Source organism: Coregonus clupeaformis, chromosome 4 (assembly GCF_020615455.1).
Source record: "Coregonus clupeaformis isolate EN_2021a chromosome 4, ASM2061545v1, whole genome shotgun sequence".
In the NCBI taxonomy this organism is placed as follows: domain Eukaryota; kingdom Metazoa; phylum Chordata; class Actinopteri; order Salmoniformes; family Salmonidae; genus Coregonus; species Coregonus clupeaformis.
The window spans coordinates 22,471,322-22,485,163 of record NC_059195.1 but is presented as its reverse complement, the minus strand read 5'-3'; the positions used below and the strand labels follow the sequence as shown (position 1 = coordinate 22,485,163).

General features: G+C 41.8%; 1 protein-coding gene across 2 annotated transcripts in view; it reads left to right on the top strand.

Annotated features, from left to right (window-relative positions):
* Nucleotides 1–13,842, top strand: part of med14 (mediator complex subunit 14) — a 59,330-nt gene that overhangs the window by 10,861 nt on the left and 34,627 nt on the right. For both annotated transcript variants that reach the window (XM_045210737.1, XM_045210736.1), the window contains exons 15-18: nucleotides 1,385–1,519; nucleotides 1,839–1,915; nucleotides 6,689–6,849; nucleotides 6,973–7,211. In XM_045210737.1, coding sequence (XP_045066672.1) covers nucleotides 1,385–1,519; nucleotides 1,839–1,915; nucleotides 6,689–6,849; nucleotides 6,973–7,211 — 612 coding nt within the window. The remainder of the gene's footprint in view (nucleotides 1–1,384; nucleotides 1,520–1,838; nucleotides 1,916–6,688; nucleotides 6,850–6,972; nucleotides 7,212–13,842) is intronic.

The window sequence follows — 13,842 nt, the reverse complement described above, 5'->3', positions numbered from 1 at the left end:
TTGTAGACCTGCACCAGGCTGGGAAGACTGAATCTGCAATAGGTAAGCAGCTTGGTTTGAAGAAATCAACTGTGGAAGCAATTATTAGGAAATGGAAGACATACAAGACCACTGATAATCTACCTCGATCTGGGGCTCCATGCAAGATCTCACCCCGTGGGGTCAAAATGATCACAAGAACGGTGAGCAAAAATCCCAGAACCACACGGGGGGACCTAGTGAATGACCTGCAGAGAGCTGGGATTAAAGTAACAAAGCCTACCATCAGTAACACACTACGCCGCCAGGGACTCAAATCCTGCAGTGCCAGACATGTCCCCCTGCTTAAGCCAGTACATGTCCAGGCCCGTCTGAAGTTTGCTAGAGTGCATTTGGATGATCCAGAAGAGGATTGGGAGAATGTCATATGGTCAGATGAAACCAAAATATAACTTTTTGGTAAAAACTCAACTCGTCGTGTTTGGAGGACAAAGAATGCTGAGTTGCATCCAAAGAACACCATACCTACTGTGAAGCAAGGGGGTGGAAACATCATGCTTTGGGGCTGTTTTTCTGCAAAGGGACCAGGACGACTGATCCGTGTAAAGGAAAGAATGAATGGGGCCATGTATCGTGAGATTTTGAGTGAAAACCTCCTTCCATCAGCAAGGGCATTGAAGATGAAACGTGGCTGGGTCTTTCAGCATGACAATGATCCCAAACACACCGCCCGGGCAACGAAGGAGTGGCTTCGTAAGAAGCATTTCAAGGTCCTGGAGTGGCCTAGCCAGTCTCCAGATCTCAATCCCATAGAAAATCTTTGGAGGGAGTTGAAAGTCCGTGTTGCCCAGCGACAACCCCAAAACATCACTGCTCTAGAGGAGATCTGCATGGATGAATGGGCCAAAATACCAGCAATGGTGTGTGAAAACCTTGTGAAGACTTACAGAAAACATTTGACCCGTGTCATTGCCAACAAAGGGTATATAACAAAGTATTGAGAAACTTTTGTTATTGACCAAATACTTATTTTCCACCATAATTTGCAAATAAATTCATTAAAAATCCTACAATGTGATTTTCTGGAAAAAAAAATCTCAATTTGTCTGTCATAGTTGACGTGTACCTATGATGAAAATTACAGGCCTCTCTCATCTTTTTAAGTGGGAGAACTTGCACAATTGGTGGCTGACTAAATACTTTTTTTCCCCACTGTAAATGATCTGAAACCATGTCCTAAAAGGATTAATCGAAGGAAAAATACTTACAAAATACATATAAACCCTGATATTTTCCTGAACTATAAATAAAAAGTGTGTTATAAAGTAAATGTATTATTATTTATAATCATTAGATGTTCGGTTATCTCACTGTATATCTCCTCTCTCTCTTCTCTGTCTTCCAGTTGTCAGGTGACCAGGGTGTTCTGGAGTCCAAGAAGCCAAAGCGCTCAGGGGAGATGTCTGCCTTCAACAAGGAGCTGGCTCACCTAGTGGCCATGTGTGACACTAACATGCCCTTCTTAGGCCTCAGAGTGGAGGTATGGATGGAGGGAGGAACCACTTTTATTCTCTCTCTAGATCTTACAACTCTTCCTCACTCTTTACTTTTCCACCTCCTCCCTCTCCACCACTTCCCATTCTACTATTCATATCTCTCTTCATCATTCCTCTTCCTCTCCATCCCTCTCTTCCTCCTTTCCTCTCCTCATCAATCCTTCCTCCTCTCTGTCTGTCTCTCCTCTCTATCCAGCTGTCGCACATGGAGATTCCTCACCTCTCCTCTCTTTCGTCCTCTCCTCATCCCTCCCTTTCTTCCCTCCATTCCTACTCCTTCTAACATGTCTCTCTTCTCTCTAGTTATCTCAGATGGAGATTCCTCACCAGGGTGTGCAGGTGGAGGGAGACTGCTGCAGTCATGCCATCCGCATCCTCAAGTAAGACTCCCCATCATGCAGTTGATGTTAGTGGCACTGTCTAATAATATGGAAGTCAATGGGAATGTTAAAGGGGCAGTGCAGTCAAATGTGTTTTTTTTGTTTTTTTGTGTGGATATTTTCACACTGAGATCGAAATAACACTGTGAAATTGTGAAAATGATGAAAATGCACTTTTTAATGTAAGAGCTTTAAAAAATACAATAAAATACACCTGGAATTTCAGCCTGTTCAGGTGGGATGGGGTTTTTGGCCCACAGCATGACATCACAATCTGATCTGATTATTACCAATGACCAGTCATCTTTTATTTGCATATGTATCCTCCTACTTTGAAGGGATAAGCAGGGTTTGCTTTAGAGTCTACAGTGATCCCTCGCCACTTCGCGGTTCACTTATCGCGGATTCGCTATTTCGCGGATTTTCATAATGCATTTTTTTTTTTTTGGTGCATTGTGCTCTGCATTCTGATTCGCTAAAAACTCACTCCCGCTTCTTGTATCAAAACATGCTACGAATTGTGCTATCATTTTGTCGTCTCGTGCAGTTATGTGTACGTACATAAAACAGCTTGGCAAATTTACATTAAGTTGGCCAAATTATCTTGTAATTTCGAACATCTCCTAAACCCATAATGTCGACTGAAACGGCCTGGACCGACAAAAGCACCTGCGGATGGGCCCAAACGGCGGAAGATGCTACCTATCTCAGATAAAGTTAAACTTCTGGACATGCTAAGGGAAGGTAAAAGCTATGCAGCCGTTGCTCGCCATTACGGAATCAATGAATCTTCCGTTCGTTACATAAAGAAGGAGGAAAAAAACATAAGGACGACAGCAGCAGTCAATTTTAATACGAATGCAAAAAGGGTTGTAACTGTCCGCAACAAGACCATGGTACGGATGGAGACGGCATTAGCTCTGTGGACTAATGACTGCAGGAAAAAAAACATAACCCTGGATACAAACGTTATCTGCACAAAAGCGAGAATGCTGTATGAAAACTTTGCTGTCAGTGACGGGGAAGAGGGAGAGGATGCCAGGCCCCCAGCAAGTGCTGCTGACAAAGTGCCAAGCGCATTTAATGCAAGCAAGGGCTGGTTTGAAAAGTTTAAGAAACGCTTTGGACTTAAAAATGTTTGTCTGCACGGTGAGATGGCGTCTGCGGATACCGCTGAGGCAGAAGCCTTCGTGAACAATAAATTCAAGGCGATCATTGAGGAGGGGGGATATAAGCCCGAACAAGTTTTTAACATGGATGAGACTGCCTTATTTTGGAAACGAATGCCCTCCCGCACCTTCATCATGCAGGAAGAAGCCAAAGCCCCAGGATTTAAAGTTCACAAAGACCGTTTGACCCTGGCTATGTGCGGAAATGCCGCAGGTTTCATGATTAAACCGGGGCTGATTTACAGGTCTAAAAATCCCAGGGCGCTGAAAAACAAAAATAAGGATGATTTGCCTGTTTACTGGATGTACAATGCAAAGGCTTGGATGACAAAAGCGCTCAATCTGGATTGGTTCAAAAACTGTTTCATCCCGGAGGTCAAGTGTTATTTGAGAGGAAAGGGACTGGACTTTAAAGTGCTTCTGCTCCTTGACAACGCCGGAGGTCACGGTAATGATTTGGCATATGATGGTGTGCAAATCGAATTTCTGCCGCCAAACACTACATCCCTGATTCAGCCCATGGACCAAGGAGTCATCCGTGCTTTCAAGGCTCTCTATACGCGCAACACCCTGCAACATCTTGTTGACGCTATGGACTCGGATCAAGATTTCTCACTGAAGGACTACTGGCGTGGATACACCATCGCATCGTGTCTCCAAAACATTCAGAGGGCCATTCAGGAAATGAAAACGGAAACTCTGAAGGCCTGCTGGAAAAAACTATGGCCAGAGGCAGTGCAAAACGCAACCGGAGGCTCGCTTGACGAGGTCCACCACTCTGCCGTAGAAACAGCTGTGAATCTGGCTAAACAGATTGGAGGAGACGGCTTTAATGACATGAGTCCGGATGACATAAACGCCCTGATTGATGGAGACGCACAGCCGCTGACCGATGCAGAGCTGGCAGAAATGACAAAGCCACAAAGCGACGATGAAAGAGAAGAGGGAGAAGAGGACACGAGAGATGAGGAGGAAGGACTAACGCTTGGTCGCTTAGCAACCATGGTGCGAATGGCCACTGAACTTAAGCGAGTAGCTGAGGAATGGGACCCTTTGATGAGCCGTTCGTTACAGTTCTCCAACGTAATCGATGGTGGCATGTCGGTGTACAAGGATCTTCTTGCAAAGAAGAAAAAGAGCGACAACAGCTGCCTATCACTATGTTCTTCTCCCGAACAAACACACCTGCACCGCGGGCTTCAGAAGAAGAGAACACTGCAGAGCGCAGTCAGGATGCAGCGGCCCAGTCTGAAGAGCAGTGAAACGGCCTACACGTGAGTCACTGTATTTGTATACATGTAATAGTTGCTAATTGTAAAAAAAAAAAAAGTTTTCTATTTCGCGGATTTCACTTATCGCGGGTCATTTTCGGAACGTAACCCCCGCGATAAACGAGGGATTACTGTATACCACACGTGTCAAACTCATTCCACGGATGGCCGAGGGTCTGCGGGTTTTCGCTCCTCCCTTGTACTTGATTGATAAATTAAGGTCACTAATTAGTAAGGAACTCCCCTCACCTGATTGTCTAGGGCTTAATTGAACGGAAAAAAACAAAACCCGCAGACACCCCTGGTCTAGACGGTCCTATCCACAAAGTAGGGCTGTGTTTGTAATATATTAACATTTTATCAACACACCCACCCGAACAGACTGAGCATTTCGTTGGCAAAGGGAAGCTCAGGGAAATAAATGATAAAAAATATATTTGGAGTGATTTATTAGACATACATTGATAATTAAAAAATGAAATGAAGAAGACTGCATGTGGGCTTTAAAGATAATGCTGAAGTCAGAAAGTGTCTATGATTGTGATTTCGGTTCTACTGATTTGAACTGAAGCTTTCTCGCAGCGCACTTAGACACATACCCACAAAACATGTATACAGTCATGTGAAAAAGTAAGTACACCCCCTGGAAAGTGGTCGTTTGTTTTTTTTTAAATCTTTTTTTTAGTTGTTTTTTTACATATTTTGGACACATGGATATTTGAGCTGAATTCTCACCACATTCATTGATAAATTAACCCAATTTAACAAATCACCACAACAACAAAAATTACTTTGAAAATGTTTTGCAATTAAAATAAACAAAAATGCCTTTTCCTTATGCGGAAAAAGTTAGTACACCCCTACCTTTACCGTCACATAAAATGGCTAATATTAGTCAGGTGCACCAGAACAGATCCAAATTATTAGAAAATCATTAGAGAGAAACTTAGGAGGGTCCAGCCTTCCATAAAGATTAGAAATGTGGGCTGGTTTTGTCTTAACCATATGGGTGTGTGGTAACACATCATGCCAAGATCAAAATACCTACCCGAGGCCCTCAAAAGAAATATTATTGATGCCCTTTAGTCTGGGAGGGGTTACAAATCCATTTCCAAGCAATTCAAAGTACATCATTCCACTGTCCGACGGCTCATCTACAAATTGAGAAAATTCCAGACCACTGGCAATCTACCTAGGACAGATCGTCCGAAAGATGCTTATGGAAGTCTCTAAGAACGCCAGGGTAACATCAAGGGATCTACCGGCCTCTCTTGCCACAATCAATGTCGATGTGCATGAGTCAACTGTCAGAAAGAGACTGCACAAACTTGTCCTACATAGGAGGTCAGGAAGGAAGAAGCCTCTGCTCTCAAAAAATTATATCAAGACATGACTGACGTTTGCCAGACAACACCTGGGTAAAGACCAAAACTACTGGAACAATGTGCTCTGGACAGATGAGTCAAAGGTGAAGTTGTTTGGCCGCAATGCCAGACGCCATGTTTGGCGAAAACGAAACACTGCCTTTGAACAGATGAACCTCCGTAAAGCATGGAGGCGGTGGCATTATGGTTTGGGGCTGCTTTGCTGCCTCAGGGCCTGGCCAACTTGCCATCATTGAGTCAACCATGAATTCTATATTGTACCAGAGAATTCTTGAGGAGAATGTGAGGCCATCTGTCAAAAAGCTGAAGCTGAGCTGAACATAGATGTTGCAACAGGACAATGATCCAAAAGACAAAAGCAAAGCTACAACAGAATGGCTCAAATAGAAGAAATGGAGGGTTATGGAATGGCCGAGTCAAAGGCCAGATCTCAATCCTATCGAAATGCTGTGGGAGGACTTGAAGCGGGCCGTGCATGCAAGAAAGCCCTCGAACATGACACAGTTGAAGCAGTACTGTAAAGAAGAGTGGTGAAAAATTCCTCCCAGTCGATGTAAGAGACTGATAGACAGTTACAAGAAAAGTCTACATTTAAGTTATTTCAGCCAAAGGGGGCAACACAAGCTATTGAAGCTAGGGGTGTACTTATTTTTCCCGAACTATGGAATTGCAATTCTGTTGATCTTTGATGAATAAATGACAAATGTCAGTGTCATTTGTTAAATTAGATTACCTTTATCTGTCAATAGTGTTGAAGTGAAGATTACATATCCATCTATTCAAATATGTTTAAAAAATACAACTTTCCAGGGGGTGTACTTACTTTTAAACATTACTGTATATATATATTTTTAATGATGGTTTATACCCGTAATTTCAGTGATAGACATATGTACTAGGTACCATGTACCTAACCCTTTGTGGTCCTGTTCCCCTCCCTTTACCTAGGATCCCTCCCAGTAAGGGTGTAGGGGAGGAGACGAGGCAGGTTCTGGAGCGCTCTCTGCTGGACTGCACCTTCCGTCTGCAGGGCCGGAACAACCGTACCTGGGTCGCGGAGCTGGTTCTAGGGAACTACCCGCTCAACAGCACACACAGCAAGGAGCAAGGTAAACACACTAATATAAACACACGCATGAGCACATACAAAAACACACACAGAAATGCACGTTCTCACACACACACACTACCCAAACTGAGTCTAATGTGCCCTTATCTCTGTGTGTGTCCAGCTTCTACGCGCCATGTGTACCTAACCTACGAGAACCCTCTTTCTGAGCCTGTGGGAGGGAGGAAGGTGGTGGAGATGTTCCTCAACGACTGGAGCTCCATCAGCCAACTTTACCAGTGTGTCCTGGTGTTCTCACGATCACTACCAGAGATGCCGTCCTACCTGAGTCTGTTCAGTGAGATCCGGCTGTATAACTACCGCAAATTGGTCCTGTGCTACGGCAGCACCAAGGGTAGCTCGGTGAGTAACGTCTGAAATCTAACCTGCGTCTATTTCCTCTCTAAACATTCCTTTCCACATAGGGAGTGTTTGATCCCTTGCAGGGGTTGACATTAACGGTTGCCCGATTGCCGGGGGCAGGTAAACTGAACAGTCGGGCAGGTGGAATCTGCTTTGTGGCTTCCCGAACAGGCAGATGACATTCTGTCCCAAAGACAACCATTAAGTCAAATTGACTCTAGTGTTCCATTTGTTAATGTGCAAAAGCGACTCGCAACAAAAAAAGAAACTTATCCAAGTGATCACAGTTCTTCTCCCTACATTCTCTTTTCCCTCCGTTACGTGTCTTTGACTCAATTTCACCAAGATTATTTGACACCTTCTGTTTTCTCAATGACATTCAAATCAGCATTGAAAAAAGGCACAATTTAAATTTTGTTCTGCCTAAGCAAGTCTGACCACAAATCAGAGACCACTATGATGACACACCAAATGCGTTTAATGGATTGCGGGAAAAGAGCAGGAGTAGTCTTTTGTAGGCTACAGTCAAAGCTATGTCTTCCAATGGTGTGACTGCTTTTGGCATCCAAAGATTATCCAACTTGAATAAACACTTGAAGGTAAGGACGACAGCAGTGGTATTTAGACTACAGGCGATGCTGATATCACGTGTGATTGAATCACACTGCTGCTGCTCTCATTTATTTGCATCTTACGGATTGTGTTTGTTGTGGGTGGCTGTTTACAAATGTATATGTGTATTTTAACCCAATAATGGTTGAATTGAAGAAGTTTAAGCTGCCTATCAATCATTGTTTTTGTGACCAGGGGTGTATTCATTACAGAAACAGTTTACCGTTTAAGAACCAAACTGAAGCAAACAGAGCAAATTTATTGGACAAAATTCAGGTAGGTCCCTCCCAGTTTTGTTCTGTTTATGAAACGTTTTGTAACAGAATCGGAGTAATGAATACTCCCTCCCTAATGGACAGCCAGGGGAAAATGTGTTCTTGCAACAGCTGCATAGTGAGGATCCCCAGCCTATGGAATAAAAGTTTGAGTTACTCCCTTCTAATCTCCCCTGTGGTATTGTCCTCCATACTGTCAAAAATGAGTTTAATTTAAGAACACCACGAGTGGGGCTTTTATTTTCTTTACCATCAAGAATCGGAGTAATGCATCACTATACTGAGAGCTTTGCCGTTTCTAGAATGACGTATTTGGGTGTTTTTGGAGCCTTTGTTCATGTATTTTCGGGGCCCCCATACTACGCGATTAGGAAGTAATTTGGGGTAAGTTTCTCGAAAACATGGGAAATCACACAAAAGGTGTCTTGGCTATTCTATAACATGCCATTTCCATCAAAAATAGAGATTTGGTTGTAAAAAATAACTTATCCTTTAAGGAGAAGTAACTGAAAGAAATCAGATTATGTTACTGCGTTTGGGTAGTCCAAAAGATACTTTTCTGATTACAACTTTGGACAGGTAACTAGTAACTGTAACGGATTACATTTAGAAAGTAAAGTAAAGTTTTCTTTGCAACTTTGGGTAGAAAACTAATAGGTATTTGTATTTATTATGGATCCCCATTAGTTCCTGGCAAGGCAGCAGCTACTCTTCCTGGGGTCCAGCAAAATTAATGCAGTTATACAATTTTAAAAACATTACAATACATTCACAACAGTTTTCACAACACATTAAGTGTGTGCCCTCAGGCCCCTACTCCACCACTACCACATATCTACAATACAAAATCAATGTGTACGTGTGTATAGTGCGTATGTTATCGTGCTTGTATATGCATGTGTCTGTGCCTATGTTTGTGTTGCTTCACAGTCCCCACTGTTCCATAAGGTGTATTTTTATCTGTTTTTGAAATCTAATTTTACTGCTTGCACGAGTTACTTGATGTGTAATAGTTTCATGTAGTCATGGCTCTATGTAGTACTGTGCGCCTCCCATAGTCTGTTCTGGACTTGGGGACTGTAAAGAGACCTCTGGTGGCATGTCTTGTGGGGTATGCATGAGGTCCGAGCTGTGTGCCAGTAGTTCAAACAGACAGCTCGGTGCATTAAACATTTGAATACATCTCACAAATACAAGTAGTGATGAAGTCAATCTCTCCTCCACTTTGAGCCAGGAGAGATTGACATGCATATTATTAATGTTAGCGCTCTGTGTATATCCAAGGGCCAGCTGTGCTGCCCTTTTTCTGAGCCAATTGCAAAGTCCCTCTTTGTGGCACCTGACCACACGACTGAACAGAAGTCCAGGTGCGACAAAACTAGGGCCTGTAGGACCTGCCTTGTTGATAGTGCTGTTAAGAAGGCAGAGCAGTGCTTTATTATGGGAAGACTTCTCCCCATCTTAGCTACTGTTGTATCAATATGTTTTGACCATGACAGTTTACAATCCAGGGTTACTCCAAGCAGTTTAGTCATCTCAACTGTGTTCTTATTCATTACAAGATTTATTTGAGGTTTAGGGTTTAGTGAATGATTTCTCCCAATACAATGCTTTTAGTTTTTAAAATATTTAGGACTAACTTATTCCTTGCCACGCATTCTGAAACTAACTGAAGCTCTTTGTTAAGTGTTGCAGTCATTTCAGTCGCTGTAGTAGCTGACGTGTATAGTGTTGAGTAATCCTCATACATACACACTGGCTTTATTCAGAGCCAGTGGCATGTCGTTAGTAAAGATTGAAAAAAGTAAGCGGCCTAGACAGCTGCCCTGGGGAATTCCTGATTCTACCTGGATTATGTTGGAGAGGCTTCCATTAAAGAACACCCTCTTTGTTCTGTTAGACCGGTAACTCTTTATCCACAAAATAGCAGGGAGTGTAAAGCCTTAACACATACGTTTTTTCCATCAGCAGACTATGATCAATAATATGTGGTCCTCTGTAGCTCAGCTGGTAGAGCACGGCGCTTGTAACGCCAAGGTAGTGGGTTCGATCCCCGGGACCACCCATACACAAAAATGTATGCACGCATGACTGTAAGTCGCTTTGGATAAAAGCGTCTGCTAAATGGCATATTGTTATTATTATTATTATAATGTCAAAAGCCGCACTGAAGTCTAACAAAATAGGTTTTGCTCATATGAAAATAAATTGTGTGGTCAAGCCAGTCCTGAAAGAAAGCAAATCAGTTTATCCTTCTCTTAGCAACTTAATGCTTCAACGCAACTCTCCTTGAATAGTCCAACAAATGGCAGCTCTGAGGGCTGTCCGTAGGGTGCATTTCTCATGTGAAGACTTCCTACGAAGCCCTAAACTTTGATGGGGAAGTGGGCTAGTGACTCCAATGTTGTGACAACCCTAATAAAATCATACAATTGTAAACCATTTCATGGCAGTCATATGTTTCTCAATTAAATTATTAGAAAACATCTCTATGTAGTGTGATTAGTGACATTTAACATTAAACCCAATACCATTACTATTGTAAAACACTATACAGTGTGTCTTTGGACTTTTACCATTTAAGGACCATAACATTGAAACCATTAGAACTGCTGTAGCCTAATGGTTTGCTTGTTCTCCAGGAATGGTGTAACTAATCCAGTCCTTTTTTAAAGGGAGTATTGTTTTGATGACGGCAAATCATGTATTAATTAGTCAACTTTTGTTTTAGCTTGCCCACCAAGTTTAAGCTCACAACTCAAACACAGGAAAAAGGAAAACACCCGCCAAATGTGGGGTTATCTACTGGTTAAAAAGGGGTGAATTTTAGCTCTCTAATGCTGGTAGCCCTTTACACTGTTACCCGTATATGTTTGGAAATGGCATATTTGGACACTAAGTGCCTAAATTGGAACTCAGTGGCTGTACAGTAACATGCTATAAATGTCAGAGCTCAGGCTCTGCGCTACACAGCATGTATGGGCTGACAGCCATGCTGAACTTGAGCACCGCACGCAGTGTTGCCATGTTTGCGGTTTTCCCGCCAAATTGGGCTACTTTGAAAACGATGTTGCGGGTGGAAATGTATTGGTGGCGGGTTTTTGGGCTACATCTAAATTGCACCGCTGCTGCCATGGCATTTCTCTTAAAAAACTAATAGAAAAAAGACACATACAGTACCAGTCAAAAGTTTGGACACACCTACTCATTCAAGTTTTTTTTTTTTTTTACTATTGTAAAAAACATTGTAGAATAACAGTGAAGACATCAACTCTATGAAATCACATATATGGAATCATGTAGTAACCAAAAAAGTGTTAAACAAATCAAAATATATTTTATATTTGAGATTCTTCAAAGTAGCCACCCTTTACCTTGATGACAGCTTTGCACACTCTTGGCACTCTCTCAACCAGCTTCATGAGGAATGCTTTTCCAACAGTCTTGAAGGAGTTTGTGTGATTGTGGAGGCCAGGTCATCTGATGCAGCACTCCATCACTCTCCTTCTTGGTCAAATAGCCCTTACACAGCCTGGAGGTGTGTTTTGGGTCATTGTCCTGTTGAAAAACAAATGATAGTCCCACTAAGCGCAAACCAGATGGGATGGCATATCGCTGCAGAATGCTGTGGTAGCCATGCTGGTTAAGTGTGCCTTGAATTCTAAATAAATCACTGACAGTGTCACCAGCAAAGAACCATCACACCACCTCCTCCATGCTTCACGGTGGGAACCACACATGCGGAGATCATCCGTTCATCTAATCATTCATCATCCGACTCATCAGATAAAAGGACAGATTTCCACCAGTCTAATGTCAATTTCTTGTGTTTCTTGACCCAAGCAAGTCTCTTCTTATTATTAGTGTCCTTTAGTAGTGGTTTCTTTGCTGCAATTCGACCATGAAGGCCTGCTTCACACAGTCTCCTCTGAACAGTTGATGTTGAGATGTGTCTGTTACTTGAACTCTGAAGCATTTATTTGGGCTGCAATCTGAGGTGCAGTTAACTCCTAATGAACTTATCCTCTGCACTAGAGGTAACTCTGGGTCTTCCTTTACTGTGGCGGTCCTCATGAGAGCCAGTTTCATCATAGCGCTTGATGGTTTTTGTGACTGTACTTGATGGACTGTCATTTCTCTTTGCTTATTTAAGCTGTTCTTGCCATAATATGGATTTGGTCTTTTATGAAATAGGGCTATCTTCTGTATACCACCCCTACCTTTTCACAACACAACTGAAAGAACTTACACAAATGAACTTTTAACAAGGCACACCTGTTAATTGAAATGCATTCCATGTGACTACCTCATGAAGCTGGTTGAAATAATGCCAAGAGTGTGCAAAGGGTGGCTATATTTTGATTTGTTTAACACAATTTTGGTTACTACATGATTCCATATTTGTTATTTCATAGTTTTGATGTTTTCACTATTATTCTACATTGTAGAAATGGATGTTATAGAACACCCTCGCGTGCTTGTGTTATGGGAAAATGTCCACAATGAAAATGACATTAAGTGGAGAATGATAGGCTACATTTGCATCTGTTGGCCATCAAGTAGGCTATTAATTTATATGCCATTGTAGGCTACTGTAGCCTTCCATTTGACACAATAAATATGTTGAAATGACTATCACTGGAGTCATTGCAAATCAATTTGTGCCACTTGTGTAGTCTACCTGGAGCTGGCAAACGGATTTAATAAATAGCATATAACTCAGTTTGTTGTTGTAGCCTTGTGTTATTATGCAATTATTAATGGCCATTTTTAGTTAATTAAATTGGAAGTTATCAGGTGTGATCATGGTCACAGCTCTATCGCAAATGTAACATTCTCCACATTGTGAACTTTTCCCTGAAATGAGATGTTGGCCTATCAGGGCCTATAGGCTACCTGCATCTAGCTCAGTAAAACATGGCAAAGTTGAATTGCAATTATAAACCCATATTTTAGTCAGTAGCCTATGCCTATTGAAATATGTCAATCTCGCGAATAGGCCATTTATAATGTTTTTCAGTCTTAACGTCTGGCACATAATAACGGCATATCAGATGTGTACCACAGGAATGACAAATAACTTGTTTTGACTTCTATGATTAAGCAATAAAGCCCAAGGAGATGTGGTATATGGCCAATATACCACGGCTAAGGGCTGTTCTTTGCGGTATATGGCTAATATACCACGGCTAAAGGATATGTCCTAAGAACAGTCCTTAGCCCTGGTATATTGGCCAAATACCACACCTCATTGGGCTTTATTGCTTAATCATAGCAGTCAAAACAAGTTAAATCGACATCCATTGATGGAAAATGATCTGCAGAGTTTAATAAGGGTGATATATCTTTTCTCTTGCAACATGTTCTTTAACTCGCAATAATTATTATTTTTATGGAAAACCACATTTTGCTTCTTAGCCTACGTCGTTAAAAATTACGTTGATAATCCTTCTTAATTCGCTTGATAACGTTATGGGAAAAGGGTTTATTGGATAAATGTGCTTTGATGTCAGACAAGCAAGCCAAACACCCGTGAGTCTAATTGTGCACTTCAAGTTTCCATATCATGTCATATACAGTGTCAACGTTTATGAACTCTGTTTGATGTACAGTTACAGTGCCTTGCAAAAGTATTCATCCCCCTTGGCATTTTTCCTATTTTGTTGCATTACAACCTGTAATTTAAATTTATTTTTATTTGGATTTCATGTAATGGATATACACAAAATAGTCAAAATTGGTGA